This window comes from Patagioenas fasciata, chromosome 25, assembly GCF_037038585.1.
Source record: "Patagioenas fasciata isolate bPatFas1 chromosome 25, bPatFas1.hap1, whole genome shotgun sequence".
Lineage (NCBI taxonomy): Eukaryota > Metazoa > Chordata > Aves > Columbiformes > Columbidae > Patagioenas > Patagioenas fasciata.
The window spans coordinates 4,660,665-4,675,219 of NC_092544.1; the positions used below are offsets into that span (position 1 = coordinate 4,660,665).

At 46.0% G+C, this 14,555-nt stretch overlaps 1 protein-coding gene across 1 annotated transcript in view; it reads left to right on the plus strand.

The window, feature by feature from the left end:
- The window catches only part of MAN1C1 (mannosidase alpha class 1C member 1), a 63,288-nt gene that overhangs the window by 8,025 nt on the left and 40,708 nt on the right, over window positions 1-14,555 (plus strand). The window contains exon 3 of the mRNA XM_065857184.2: window positions 13,950-14,046. Coding sequence (XP_065713256.1) covers window positions 13,950-14,046 — 97 coding nt within the window. The remainder of the gene's footprint in view (window positions 1-13,949; window positions 14,047-14,555) is intronic.

The window sequence follows — 14,555 nt, forward strand, 5'->3', positions numbered from 1 at the left end:
GGAAGGACCTACGCCTTGCAGAATTAACTCGGTAAATACACAAAAGTGCTTTGAAAGTTCTCCAATAGAAAGAGAAGGGGGAGCAGGGCTGGAACCACCCTGTGGCCCCTTGGTGACATCCCCTGGAGCCACCTCCGTGTCCCCTTGGGGAGCAGAACCATGGTCTCAGCAACTGCCTTTCCAGCCCAAATATAGACTCTAGATTAACTTTTTCAATCAATGGTTAAATCTGCCCCTTAATGGGAGAAAGATGTTTGTGTGTAGTGTTCTTTCCTTTGGATCTGTATGCAAGGCTTTACCAGATGATGTTAATCAATCATGTTCGGTTTGCTCTATCAGTCTATTATTGTTTAGATTGTTTATAATTTTGATGCTTTGGAATGTGTTTTTCAATATTTAAAACAATTCAGGTTTTAGATGGGAGACTGGGAAAGGAAAATGTATCTTAAACAGCTCTGTCATTTAACTCTGAATATAGGAGTGATGTGAAGCTGTCGAAAGGAGAAAGCAGGAGAGAGTGTTCCCTTCGTTGGTAGAAAGAGGAAACCTTGTGCTTGGAGCATTTTAATTTTTATACTTGGGAAAGAGACTAAATTTACAATCCCCCCCAAAAAGTACTTTTCACTGAATGGGTATGGCATGAGGAGCAAACGCTCCCATGGTTGCTGTCTGCGCTGTGTCTCTTCAGCTCATCATCTGACACAATATTTTGGAAGGGCTCCAGAGACGCCGTCACGGGCAGTGCCGTCAGCCATCCGTGCATAACGCGGGCGTTTTGTGCACCACGGACCCAAAGGTTGTAGGAAAGAGCACAGCGGGAACACTGCGGGGCTGGATAATAAACATCCTCTGTTTATAGCACAGGGATGTTACTCATTTGTTCTATTATTAAAGGGGGCAGAGCATCTACTGTTAATTAGAACAGGACGCTTGGTCCTGGAGTCTGTTCCTGATGCAGATTCATCCTGTCACTGGATGGACACCGTTTGCATCTCTGTAAAATGGACTTTTTAAAAATCTCTACTCCAGCAGAGCAGTATGAGGAAAAACTGTTGCCTCTTGGGCACTTCAGCATTCCCTGGGCAGACACTGGAGTGTGAGTAATGGCTTGAGTTTGCACTAAACTGAAGTGACTTCAGTGCTTCCCTTTTGTATCTACTTGAGAGCGGCGGTGCAGAGTCCCGTGTGTGTATCCACAGGAAGCAAAGGAGCGGCCTCGGCCGTGTTTAAATGGAACAGCGTGCTCCTGATGCTCGCCTCTTCCCAGCACACAGGTGATGATGGGGCTTTTTCAGGATTGAGTCCTGTGGGCTGAACCCCCAGTTCCTCCCGTGTCCCCAGCCCTGCCCAGCGGGGCCAGTCGCTCCTCTCAGTGTCCCCCCTTGGGTGCTGGGGACTCATCGCTGCCCTCTCTGGGGGTCTCTGCTCCAGTTTGCACCGAGCTTCAGTTTCTCTGTGCCCTTTAGCCTCTGTCAAACCCAATTGAAGTTTTCCAGCTCACAAGTTACTGGGAAGGATGGGCGTGCGACAGCTGAGCAGAAAACAGTTCTCGGGCTTATTTGAGCTAATTGTTCTGATGACTGTGATTGAGCAGGAGCCAGGAACTCATTAGTTCTAATCTGGCCTCCAACACTTCCATTGCATGGCCACAGAGCTACTGTTATATTTCTCTCTCTTAGTTTATTATGGGTAGAATGATATCCTAAGAGTAAGGCTGCAAGGAATAATAAATGCAAGAGATTTAGAAATTCTACAGCATCTCATCGTGCCAGCAGCACTTGCGCAGGGTGATGATATACGACGGAGCTATATGTTCAGCACGTCCTGGCGAATGTCTCTGCTCTAAGAGCCGGTTTTTGCTTCCGAGGAAGTCGGTGTCAGAATTCCCACTGACTTATGGAGTAAATGGCTCTGCAGACTGTGCTGAGAATTGGAGCCATGTTAGTAACAGCCCAGCAAACCATGTTTGAAACAGGGTTCTTGCTCTAATTGTGTTAACATGATTTCCCTGGGCAGTAAAGAAAGTGCAGAACCATGTACTTTGCGAAGTAACAAAAGTTAATTATAATGTAATCACATTTCATCCATCCTGAAACCTTCCTGCTGTCTGGGTTAGCCAGCCCAGCTCACAAATGAAATGCTTCCAGTGGGAAAGTGGTTGTTTCTGGTTCTTCCTCCATCTGAGCCTCGGTTTTCCTCTGGAGTTGCCTAGGAAGGCTGCATTTTGTGTTGGTAGTTCAGCATTGTGCTGCCCAAGCTGATTTCTGGTGCGGTTTGGGCTTTCTAGAAGGCCTTCTTCCAACACTCAGACCACGTTAGGATTCCTCAGTCCTGAAGCATTGCTTGTGTTTGATTATCTTATCCATCAGACCTTAGTTCCGCATGTCAGCGACCAGAACACTGTCACTGCTGGCTGTGGATCTGCCCCCTCTCATCAGTAACACAGTTCAAAAGATTCATTTTTGAAAGGCAGCTCCTTGGCTGCTCTCGGATAAAACAGCAGACAGCTGTCTTCTGCTTCTTTCATTTCGGGGTTTCAAAGGCCTACAGAAATACAATTTTATGTTGAATATTAGGGTGAAATTTGTTACATGGAACAGAGTGGAAGCTGGTTCCTCAGGTCTTGAAAAGAAACATGGCCAGAGGAGCGCTATGGGATTCACTTCTACACCCACAGGGACGTGGAGTCTGACCTCGGAGGTGCCTCCTGTCTCTAATTTTGATGAATCTTTACGTTTTGTGTTTGGGGTTTTTTTGTTCATTTGTTTGTTTTTTCTTTAGTTTATTACCCAGATCTCCCAACTTTCCATTTCTTGCTTTATTCTCTCAGCAGATCATTAATCGTTGCGGTAGGATGAGTATCCAGCCCTGGGATGATGCCAGGTCCTGGTCCCTCCCGTGACGGGAGCTCGGGCTGAAAGCTGACATTGTTCTAACATCACTCCACCAACTTCATTTTTATTAAAGATCCAGTATTTGCAACCTGGTTTGTATGATTTATAGTTAACTGAGGGACTCTTGGAAGAGTTTATCAGCTCCCGGCTAATAAATTTGCTAGTGTGGTCCAAGAATTTCTTAAAATGCTTTTGTAAGGTGACAGCTCAGACATGAGGCTCTAGGAAGGCTGTGAGCAAGTTTCTTGTGTCTGTTATTAGCTATTACTTTGGATAAATTATTGGGCTAATCTCTGCTGACTGCTTAATGCTCCAGAATTGCTCTGTTCCTCTCTTCGGAAGTTCAAATCACAGGGAACTCTGGAAGGGGAGAGAACGGCACCGTTCCAGTCTGTCCCTCCGAGCAAGGATTACAAAGACAGATGGGCAGCAGGTGAACCAGCAAGAAATCATTAAACTAAACTCATCCTCCCAGATCTCTCCTGTTAAGCCATCCAAGTGTGAGATGAAGCAGGAGGTGTGCTGGCAGTTCTCGGCTTCCATCTTCCTTCCCGTTCCAGCATTTGGACTGAGACAAAACCAGTTTCCAGACAGATGTTTCTCTGCTCCCCAAGTCTGTTCTCACTGTGCAAAACAGGAGCGATGCAGGGTAACTCTTGGCCTGGTTTTACATTTTTTTCTTTCTTTCTTTCCTTCCTTCCGTTATCCCATCTGCTTATGACTGCTCTTTGGGCCCCTGAGCCATCCGAGTGTCAAAAGCAATTCATGCTTTGCCAGTGCTGGGAGGAAGAGCCAGATCAGATGCGTTGTCCTGAAATGGAAAGAGTGAGACACGTATATCGAGCTGCTGAGTGAACCTGTGACCGTGCTAAATTTTCCTTCCAATGTGAAAAGACTCATTTAGTATCTTACAGTGCGGGTCCTATTCAAAGGACGGATTTATGTGCAGAGACTGTGGCCCTGGTTTGGTCTTTCCCTTCCACACCCACAGATCATTCCTGCCGTGGTCCATCATCCAAGGCTCAGGAGTACAAAGCCTCCTATCTTCTCTGCTTTGTTTCTTTCCATAATTGATCTGTTTGATGTTTATCCCACAGGCTATTGCACAGGTAGGCCTAACAGGTTCTGAAAACATATTTTTTAAATTATTATTTTCCTTTAATCACCCCACACTCTCTGTTTCTTTGCAGTCTGCCCGTTTTCGGTTAGTTATCACTGCAGCTTCTTTTAGAGCGTCCCCTTGGGCTCTGGCTCTCCAGAAATGAGAATCCTGTGCAGATGGTATCTTTAGGCAAAGAGAAAATAACTTACCTTGTCATAATGCAGGTCTGGAAAAACAATCTTGCTCCGTGTTTGTGTTTCCATCCACCTTCCCTTTTAATGTGTTGGCATTTCAGTGAGGAGCTGGTGGATTTTGGCCTGGGTGTTTAACTGATGGTTGTGCATCGTTCACCTGGAATGTTGGTCACTTCTAAGGAGAATTTGTAGTCTGTGTGTATTAATAATTAGGGATTTATGAAGACCGTGTGCTGCACACGCTTGAAGGGACGTAGTTGAAATGTAAGAACCCTCGAGGCAGCCCATAGATACATCACAGTGCCCAAAATCTTAAAGAGCTGTGGGAGTTTCCTGCGTGATTTACACTGCAGGCACAAAACTCAGGAGGGGGACTCTGAGCTGATATTAGAAGAAGCACAATTAGAAGGTAAGTCATTTTTTCCCACTTTCTTCTCTCAAATCATGCTGGAATAAAGTAGTAGTACTCACCAAGAAAAGCCATTACCAGATTGGCCAACCTAGAATTAAAAGCACTTGAAAAATCCAAATAACGGTGTCACGCAAAGCGCGTTTCTTGCGTTCTGGGCCCGCCTGCCGCCCTCGGTGGTGCAGCCCCGTAGTTGCGTGGTTGACAGACGTCTCCTAATGCACAGCTTTGTTAGCAAAAGTAATCTTGTGAAGTGAACCGTTCCATGAGAATGTAAAGGTAATGATTGGTGACGTGGCAGTGGATCGGGGAAAATATTTGCTTGACGTGCCTCTTTGTGTGCGAAAGCCTGTGTGTATGTATTTGGATGTATGGCACATCTTTACCATGGTAAAGTGAGATGGCCATGATAAAGTGAGATGCACCTCATAGGTATATTTTAATAGTTGTAAGTATCAAATATTGTAATATTAGAATGTTATTATTTGGTATTCCCGTATTTTACAAATAGAGATTGATTTCCTATCTGCTGTTGTTACTTGACCATGTTCTGGTATCTTCTACTTTGAAAACACTTTTAAGTGCTACAGATCTGTACTCACAGCTTAAATTTCCATTTAAGAAACGGGAATACATGGAAACAGCAAACCAGAGCTAAGCTGAGATTCTGCAAAATATCTGAATAACCCCAATGCTTTATAAGGAAGGACCTTAAATTTCTTTTCCGATCTCCTCATACTTACAGGTATTGCTCAAAGAGCAATTCTGCCTTCATTCTGTGCGATAACAAGGGAAACCATAATTATTCTTATGCTTTAAACTCATCTTTGTTGAGGTGTTTTAGTCTTTCTCTCACTCTTGGCTTTCTGTGTGTCTGCTGGCACACCACCTTTGCTCACATCTGCATCGCACAAGCTATAATCAGGTTTGCTCTTTGACGCTGATCCCCGTGTTTTGCAGCACGCCAAACTACCTTTTGAGCACCCATCAGTCGAACAGGGTCAGCTCCTCTGGCCAACTGGTGCAAACTGGACATGGGGAATTGCCTTTTTGTGCAGGTTCTCTAACCCTGATGGCAGCGAGTGCTTCAACTTAGAGGTAACAAGCTTAGGACCCTTGTACAGCGTCAGCTTTGGTCGTGCTCTGGAACATCGTATGTTTGATCAGTTCTAGAGGCTCGAAGGAAACATGAAGCTGACAGCGTTAGGGTGGCCAAGAACACAAATACCCTTTATTTCTATTAGAATTTTCCACAAGCTTTGATTCTGGGAAGTGAGGGAGATAAGACTACAGCTTTTCTCGTCTCTCTACTAAATCACCCTGTGCTTTAGTCTAGACTTGCAAATTCGTTCTCAAAACCACTGTCATCCTCTTACAGTCCAGCGTCTCATTAGGAAACTCACTGTGAAATCAGCTGCTCTTGCTGACATTTCCTGATTTAGATGCAGCTGGATCCAGCTGGGTCTTAATGCCTGAGATAGTCCTATCGAAGGGTTTTTTTTCCCCTCTTGACACAGTTAAATCTAGTCACATTAGGAATTTAATTAGGAGTTAGTTTAATTGTGTTTTGAGCTGGTCTTTCTCCCATTCAGCTTTCTTAGCAGGAGCTGTGAGTCAGGAAGACTCTTGAGTTCTATTTCTGTCCTTGTCACTAACACTGATGACCTTGGACTCCCTGTGCTGGGTTTTTTTGCTGTTCCCTCAGTGCAAATCAGGCTCCTGGTCCTGCTTTCTTCCTGCTCACAACTTTGAGAACAAGCTGCCAAGACTGGCAGAAGAATCTGAAGCAAAACCCCACTCACCTGTTGCTTGAATTACTGGTCTATTTACTTCTAGATAAAGCGACACATAGCAAGTAATTCACAGTATCTATCTGCCATCTAACACTGAACAACCAGCTGATATATTTACAGTCAGGAGGCTGACAGGGTTTGAAATTTTGGTTTAGAGTCTGTTATATAGAGCTGGAGCACATGGGAAGAGTCGTGTGCCCAGGCTGGTGCTTTGGGTGTGGAAACAGGAGCCTTTATCTCGTGTTTAAGGAAAAATTGAATCGACCAGTGGCAAAAGCAGCTGTCAAAGAGCTGAGACTTTGCTGAACTTTGGGTGCCGTTCCAGAGGGTGTATTTGCAGAAAATTGCTCTTGAGGAAGTGGATTTGCAACAGGAATTAGTTCGGTGTTGTCTGGGGTGTTAATCAACCTCCTGCCCGGTCGTGGCTGTGTGTATAATCCCTGTGTTCGCTTGCATGGATCATCTTTGGCTGAGAGGTGCAGGGCTGCGTTGGTGCAGCTGCCGCGGGGTAATTGATGCTCTCCTGAGCCCAGGGCCTTGCTGGTTACACATGATTCCTGCTGCCACGTGAAGTCACAGAATCCCAGAATGTCAGGGGTTGTAAGGGCCCTGGAAAGCTCACCCAGTGCAATCCCCCCATGGAGCAGGAACACCCAGCTGAGGTTCCACAGGAAGGGGTCCAGGCGGGTTTGAATGTCTGCAGAGAAGGAGACTCCACAACCTCCCTGGGCAGCCTGGGCCAGGCTCTGCCACCCTCACCCCCAACAAGTTTCTTCTCATCTTTAAGTGGAACCTCCTGTGTTCCGGTTTGCACCCATTGCCCCTTGTCCTGTCACTGGTTGTCACCCAAAAGAGCCTGGCTCCATCTTCCTGACGCTCCCCCTTTCCATATTGATCCCCATGAATGAGTCCCCCCTCAGTCTCCTCTTCTCCAGCTCCAGAGCCCCAGCTCCCTCAGCCTTTCCTCACACGGGAGATGCTCCACTCCCTCCAGCATCTTGGTGGCTCTTGGTGACCTGATGGGTGTGTAGACAGGCATTGAGTTTTGACCCCGATTCTGCCACCGTCATCTCCTGCAGAATGACTCTGGGTCTGCCAGAGTGTTGGGCGAAAGAATATCGAGCACCAATTCACTGGGAGAGCTCAGTCCCACGCTGTTTGATTATTTCTCGTTATGATGCCTGGTGCTCTTACAAGAGGAGGCTGAGCTTGGTGTTGCAGGTGGATACTGTGGAAGTTGCCCAGCGGGTGTATGAGGAGGGTCAGGAAGGGAAAGCCGAGAGGAAATACCTGTCACGTTTGGAGCTGCCACGATTGCGTTCGCTTGCTTCTTGCAGGGCTTTGATTTTGTACTAAGACTTGGGTTTTATGTGCAGCCATTCCTTCGCTATCGGTAAACAGAAGAATGTTTAAATTAAAGTTAGAAAAATCAAGTGCCATTAGATTCACACTCACCGAGGTGAGGCTCTGTAATGGTTATCGGTTGCTTTGAAGGGCCATTAAATGAAAATCTCTGTGATTCGCTTGATGTTTTATTCAGAGACAGAAGCCACCGTGGATGCTGTAAAACAGGCAGGTTAGCTGGCATGGCTCTAAATTACCAAAGTTCCTGTTGGGATCTATTGGATTTACTGTAATCTTTACTTATCAAATGAATGGATTATCAATGGTGGTGTCCGTTGCGGTGGGTTGCTTGGTAACGTCTTCGCGTGCTCAAGCGCTGGCTGCTCTGCGAGTTCCAGCTTCTAAACCCAAGTACCAGCCTGTGGATGGGAGTGTCTGCCTAAATGGAACCTTCCAGTCGACCGGAGTTAACACACAGCTCGTTGGTTATGATTTTGCTAGGATGTAAAAACATTTCGAAGGACAAAGTCCCAAAGAAGTAGCCTGAGAAGTTGCTCAGCTTCATATGAAAGATTTTTCACGTGTTCTAGTTTTTCTATAGCATGGTGTTTGTATGGATATTTATAGCTGCGTGCGATAATGATAAAAAGATAATAAACATAGTACTGTTTCTTTACCTTTCCCGCAGTCAATCCAGTGTTTGCAAGTCTGATTAGAAAAGAAATACCGTCCGTTATTCCAAATAGAAACGGCTTATCCGGATGTGTTTGGGCAGACTTTGTTCTGTCTGCAGGACAGTCAAGTCCTTTCTGCACCTTGTCATCTGGCAAATGATACTTTTTATACACAGCTGGCTGAAAATGGATGACATTATATTGCAGGTTAGAAATCCAAACTAGAACAGGGCGATTTTGGGGGAGCGGGAAGGTCAGAGATGGGAGAGAGTGGGTCCTGTTGTGAAACGGAGGTGACAACCGATCTTCCAACTGCAGAGAGAGGAAGAGAAACCTGTCTGGTGGTCTGAGGTGGGAAAAACCAAGTCAGAAATACAATAGGGAAATAAATATTTACAATTACACCCCCCCTTTTTTGTGTCTTTTTGTTTGGAATTGTATTTGAAAACTCAACTATTAAGCTATGGAAGAAACTCTCAGTTTAAATGTTTGAAGGGGAGTTGAAGAAGGAAGGCCAAAGAGCCACAAAATGGTTCTCTTGTAAAGATAATGGCTTTGGGTAATGTTCCTTGGAAGTTCTTGAAAAGGCCTGGTTGGTTGATATATTTAGATTTCATCTTTTAAGCATTTACTAATTATCCCAGCCTAGATGGATAGAACTAATCAAATAGCTGTTTGGGAACACTCTGCCTTTGGAAATCTTCTCCTGGTAACGGAAGGAGGGGAAGTGATAGCGCGGGGGATTTTTCAGTCTGGAGCGGTGATTTTTATTGCGTTACGTGGCGTGTTTGATCTCGGAAAATGGACCAATTCGTGTTGGTTTAAGACAAGTCAAGAACCAACAGAAGTGAGAGAATTATCAGTGAAAACATTCAATATTTGTATGATTTCCTGCCACCGTATTCGATGTGACACAGTGTTTGGCCCAGTATTTTATCGGAGGGTATTTAGAAAGCTGACTTCCAAATTGTCGAGGGTTTAGATTGCGGGGTGACAATAAACCCTGGCAGATGTATTGTTAACCTTCTCTCCCCCCATTCCCCCTTTTGCCCCTTCCTCTCCCCCCTTCCCACTCAGCACAGGCGATTGGGAGGGAAAGAAGGACAGAGAGAAGAGAGTGGGAAAATTAAAAATGCTAAAATAGAGAAAATAATACAAAATATACAAAACCAATCTTGAAAGTCCTCGCAGCTGCAGAGCAGGCACCCGAAGTCCTGGACTGGACTCTGCAGCAACCGGAGCTGGATTCAGTCTGTCACTGGCCTCAGTTTGCAGGGACGACTCGCAAGGTCCTCTCCTAATGTCACCATAGGGAAAAGGGACGAGATCCTCGTGATCTCCCACTTTTCTATGAAGTATTCACGTGAATGGGATGTTATACTCCGTTGGTCAGTTTTTGGTCCCCTGTTTCTCATTGTCCCTCTGGCGAGATGTCCATCCATGCTTATCAATAACCTCACATCCCATTGCTGTGTTCGCCAAAACATGGATCTGGTTCTCCAGGAAAATGCAGCTGATATGAAGCTTTAGCGGACAGGCAAATTCACTACAAGAGAAACTTGTTATTAACAAAACCAGGACACAAATGAAAATATTTCCAGGCATTAAGTAAAGCGATGCGCTGAGAGCGGTTTTAAGCCAGCCTTGTTCTACATCGGTGTTGTGACCCTGCAGGCCGTGGCTTTCAGAATCCCGAGTTGATTTGGATTGATCATCATCTGGCTGGGTCGCCAAAGCTCTCCAAGTAAAAGTGACTTGCAGACTATAGAAAAGACAGAGCGACGAACTCCGGTATAAATTTGGAAGTCTCTGCCATAAATCAGCGGGAAGCCGGGGTGATTAGAACTTCAGGGCCAAATAGATAATTGTCTATTAGATGGCAGATGGCACACTGGTAGGAACAAAATCTAAAATTATGGATCTATTTCCATAATTTTTGTGGTTCTGGTGCCATTTTTCAAATCTAAAATGGCATCAAATTAATACTGACGTATTGCGATCTGTCATGACTAGAATGGCATAAAATATTCACTTCTAACCTTGGCGTCTCGTCAGAAATGGAACTTAAGCACCTCGCTATGCAGATTTCCATTTTGCAGCTCTCAGCTCCATCCTCTTTGTTTCAACCGGGCGTTTGGAACCTTCTGAAAGCTCCATCTTAGTCCTCCGTACCGTGTATAAATGTGGAGTCCCCGCTTTTAGAAACTTGATGAATCTCTTTAGTGGTTTGGAAGCTGGACGGCTAAATTTGGATTGGAGAGGCAGCTGCACAAAGCCAGAATTGGTGCAGATGCTTTTGGCTTTTAAACTTTTCCAGTCACTGCTTTTGGCCCCAGTGTTAGAGGAAGGAAAGATTCATCTTGGGAAAGGAAAAGGTACCGTGTGATGCATGAGCCAACAGTGTGCCCAGGTGGCCAAGAAGGCCAATGGTGTCCTGTCCTGTATCCAAACCAGCGTGGTCAGCAGGACAAGGGCAGTGATCCTTCCCCTGTGCTCAGCACTGGGGAGGCCACACCTGGAGTGTTGTGTTCAGTTCTGGGCCCCTCAGCTCAGGAAAGAGATTGAAGTGCTGGAGCGGGTCCAGAGAAGAGCAACAAGACTGGGGAAGGGACTTGAACACAAGCCCTATGGGGAGAGGCTGAGGGAGCTGGGCTTGTTCAGTCTGGAGCAGAGGAGGCTTAGAGGTGAGCTCAGCACTCTCTAGAACGACCTGAAGGGCAGTTCTAGCCAGGGGGGATTGGGCTCTTCTCCCAGGCAGTCAGCAATAGGACAAGGGGGCAGGGGCTTTGACTCTGCCAGGGGAAATTGAGGCTGGAGATGAGAAAGCAATTCTGTGCAGAGAGAGTGGTCAGCATTGGAATGGCTGCCCAGGGAGGTGCTGGACTCACCGGCCCTGGAGGTTTTTAAGCTGAGATTGGCCATGGCACTTAGTGCCATGATCTGGTGAACGGACTGGAGTTGGACCAAGGGTTGGACTGGATGATCTCTGAGATCTTTTCCAACCCAGTCCATTCTGGGATTCTGTGATCTTGCCTCCCAAATAGAAAGGGTTTAAAAGCAGTGAGCAAAATGGTGTTCCCGTAAAGGAAAGCTGACAACCCTTCGGTCTGATGAGAAGGCACATCCAATCTCATCCACCCTCCGTCTGCCTGATTATCAGCTCAGCACAGAACACAGAAGGAGAATTTAAGACACTGCGGCCGGCACAGCCCGATAAATCACTTTGTAGTGGAACTTTTCACACCACCGTGACAAATGCAGCTTAAATAGGCAAATGAAGAATAACTGTATTTATTCCAATAGCGCTCGGGAGTCCTGTGTGAAGCGGGTGGCTCTGGTGTGTCTGTCAGAACACAGGAGGAGAGGGAGAAATTGCTCTTGTAAAATAGAAAAAGCTGTTAAAGGGAAACCTGGGGTGGTTTTCTTGCCCATGATGGAGGTGGCAGCAACCTCTGCATCTCTGTTTCGCTTTGAAGAAGAATCTTGGAACCTTCTTGGAATGGAGGGGTTAAAAAGTTGAGGCAAGGAGACGACTTGAAATGCCGTACTCAGCTTAAAATTAGGCTGATTCAGGATTACAGCGTTAGGGGTTTTATGCAACAAAACAGTTGTTTCCACATCCTCTTGGTGTCAGAGGGTGGGTTCACCACCCTGGGCTCTGCTTTACAGGAGAAATAAAGACATTTTCTGGCTGTTTCCTTCCATGGCTCGTGGTGGGAACACTGTTCTGCAATGAACTTTGGGATGAGCTCTGAGACACAAAAGCATTTGCTCAGTACCATCAGAGAAAGACCAGAGTTCCTCAAAAATTTGCCATTACGCTACTGAAGAGTGAGAAATTCTCACTTAGAATAACGCATCCACTGAAAAATAAATCTAGCAAAACTAAAGGGAACACCCTGAGTGATAAAGTTGAGGCACGGTCTCTTTCCCCCTGCCCGGTTGTTATTCCGTGTCCTCAGAGCAATGTGCTCCGGTGACTAATTCATCCCACACCGAGCTTTGAAAACCAAGTTGACTTTATTTGCTTGTCCAACATTCCTCCTTCTGGTGGTGTCGCGGTCCGAGTGTTATCAATCAGCTCAGCAAATGTTTATCCTTGGCCGTATGAGCAGCTCGGTGAAACTTTACTTTGGAAGCTCAGTGTTTAAAAAGGGGATGGAGGGGGAATGCGGTGATGTGGCTTTTTGTGTATGTGCGCTAATTAGGGAGGTTTGTGATGGTGGGTTTGTGAAACGCAGCTGGAGGGAAGGACAGAAGAGCTGAAATGACAGTGGGAATTTCAGACCAAAGTGACCTGTATATTCCGGTCCCGAAATAGAGCAGTAAACGCTGCCGCGGACAATAGGCAGGGCACTCTGTGAAGGAATGATTTGTTTTAAACTGTCGTTTTCTCTCAAATGCCTCGTTTGAGTCAAGCGTTTTAGCAGACTCCTCTCTTTGTTGAGCGGCGATGGAGAATATTGTCGGCTCTCTGAAGCCACCTTCTTCCCCTTTGTTATCCGACTCTTTTCCAGGGATTGAATCAAAGAGCGTCCAGGTCAGTGCGACGCCGAAGCTGCTCAGAGCCAGGCTGTGCGGATTATAAAAGGAGCTTTATTTAAGGCTTTCCTTAGCAGCTGACAAGTCCCAGCGTCTCCTGCCTTCAGAGAGACTTGTAGGCTTAATTTTTCCTAAAAGCGGGAGCCAAAGGACAGAAGAAGCTGTGCTGGGGTGTGTGTGTTGGAAACACAAACCCGCTGCCTCGCGGTCCTCAGGGTGTGCTGAGCCCGGGCAGGACGGTTCACATGTCCCCAAAGGCATTGTTTGAGTTGGAAGGGCTTAGAAATCACCCAGCCCATCTGCAGGACTCTCTTAAGAAAGCATGTGGGAGTTTTGATAGGAGGATAGCAAAATGTCACGGATCTCCCCTTTCTGAAGGCATTCTGTTGGTAAATAGAGAGACAGTTTCTGCGCAGTCCTCAAACGACCACCAGCTTCTTCCTTCCAAGTGCATCGTGCTCCTCGGTGGTGCTGCTTTGCCAGCGTTATGTATGGAACTGCTGCAAGGTGGGCAGATGGTGGGTGGGTTTGCAGTGTAATCAAGTTTCCTTGTTGCTATTGTAGAGAAATGTGAACACTCAGAAGGTAGCACTCCTATACTTAGGGATGTATCAGTTTCGGCTGTGGGGTTTTATCCCGTTTGAATTACCATTCTGAATTAACCAATATCCCTCAAAGAGAAGGTGAAGGATTCAGAGGTTGAGGCATCTTTCTGAAGTTCTCACTTGGCTCGCACAGCCCAGGGGAAACGTGGAGTCTGTGTGGTGGATATTGTGGCACTTCTGAAATGTCCCAGTCCCCACTTCTGCACCAGGATTGATGGGTTTGTGATTTCAGCAAAGTGCTGAATGCAGCCCCATTCATCAGATTTTGTAATTAACGAGCCATTGGTTACTGGGTTTAGCAGTGGATGGGGAACTCCCATTCCTTTCCAGAGCTGAACTTCCAAAAACTTTCAGTTCTTTTAAGCGCTTTCATTCAATTCTTCTTTTTACAGATGATGAAATTCGCTTGGGACAACTACAAGCAATACGCACTTGGGAAGAACGAACTGCGACCGCTGACTAAGAACGGCCACATCGGTAACATGTTTGGTGAGTTCTCAATCAATTTTAGTGCAGTTTCATTGCCGCTTTTAAAGGTCACATGTCTGTGACAGTTGCTCCCTCTGCAATGCAGTGAGGTGTCTCTCCCAGCTTTAATCTCTGTACTCTTGCCATTTTTATGAAGAGAGACTTTCAGCACAGCTCCCAGCTCCCTGCCCATATCCCATTGCTGGGAATCTCATTCCCGCAGGAATCAGTGTCCATCCTGTATCACCTCTGGCTACAGATCTGGCACCAAATATGGCTGAGAACTGTGCTAAAACCAACCAGTGTCTTTATTAAAACATGAAGTCAGGCCAAACCTGACAAGGCTGCTATTTGTCTAAGCTCGTAGACGTCAGGAGCTGGCCAAACTGAGCATATTCTCGCTTGTTTCTCCACTGTTGAACAAGATGTGAATTCCATGAAATATTGAGTGAGTGAATCAATATTAAAGGCTCTTTATACTATGTGCTTACTGGCTTGTATAATTTTACTCTTTAGCAGATTACCTTTTT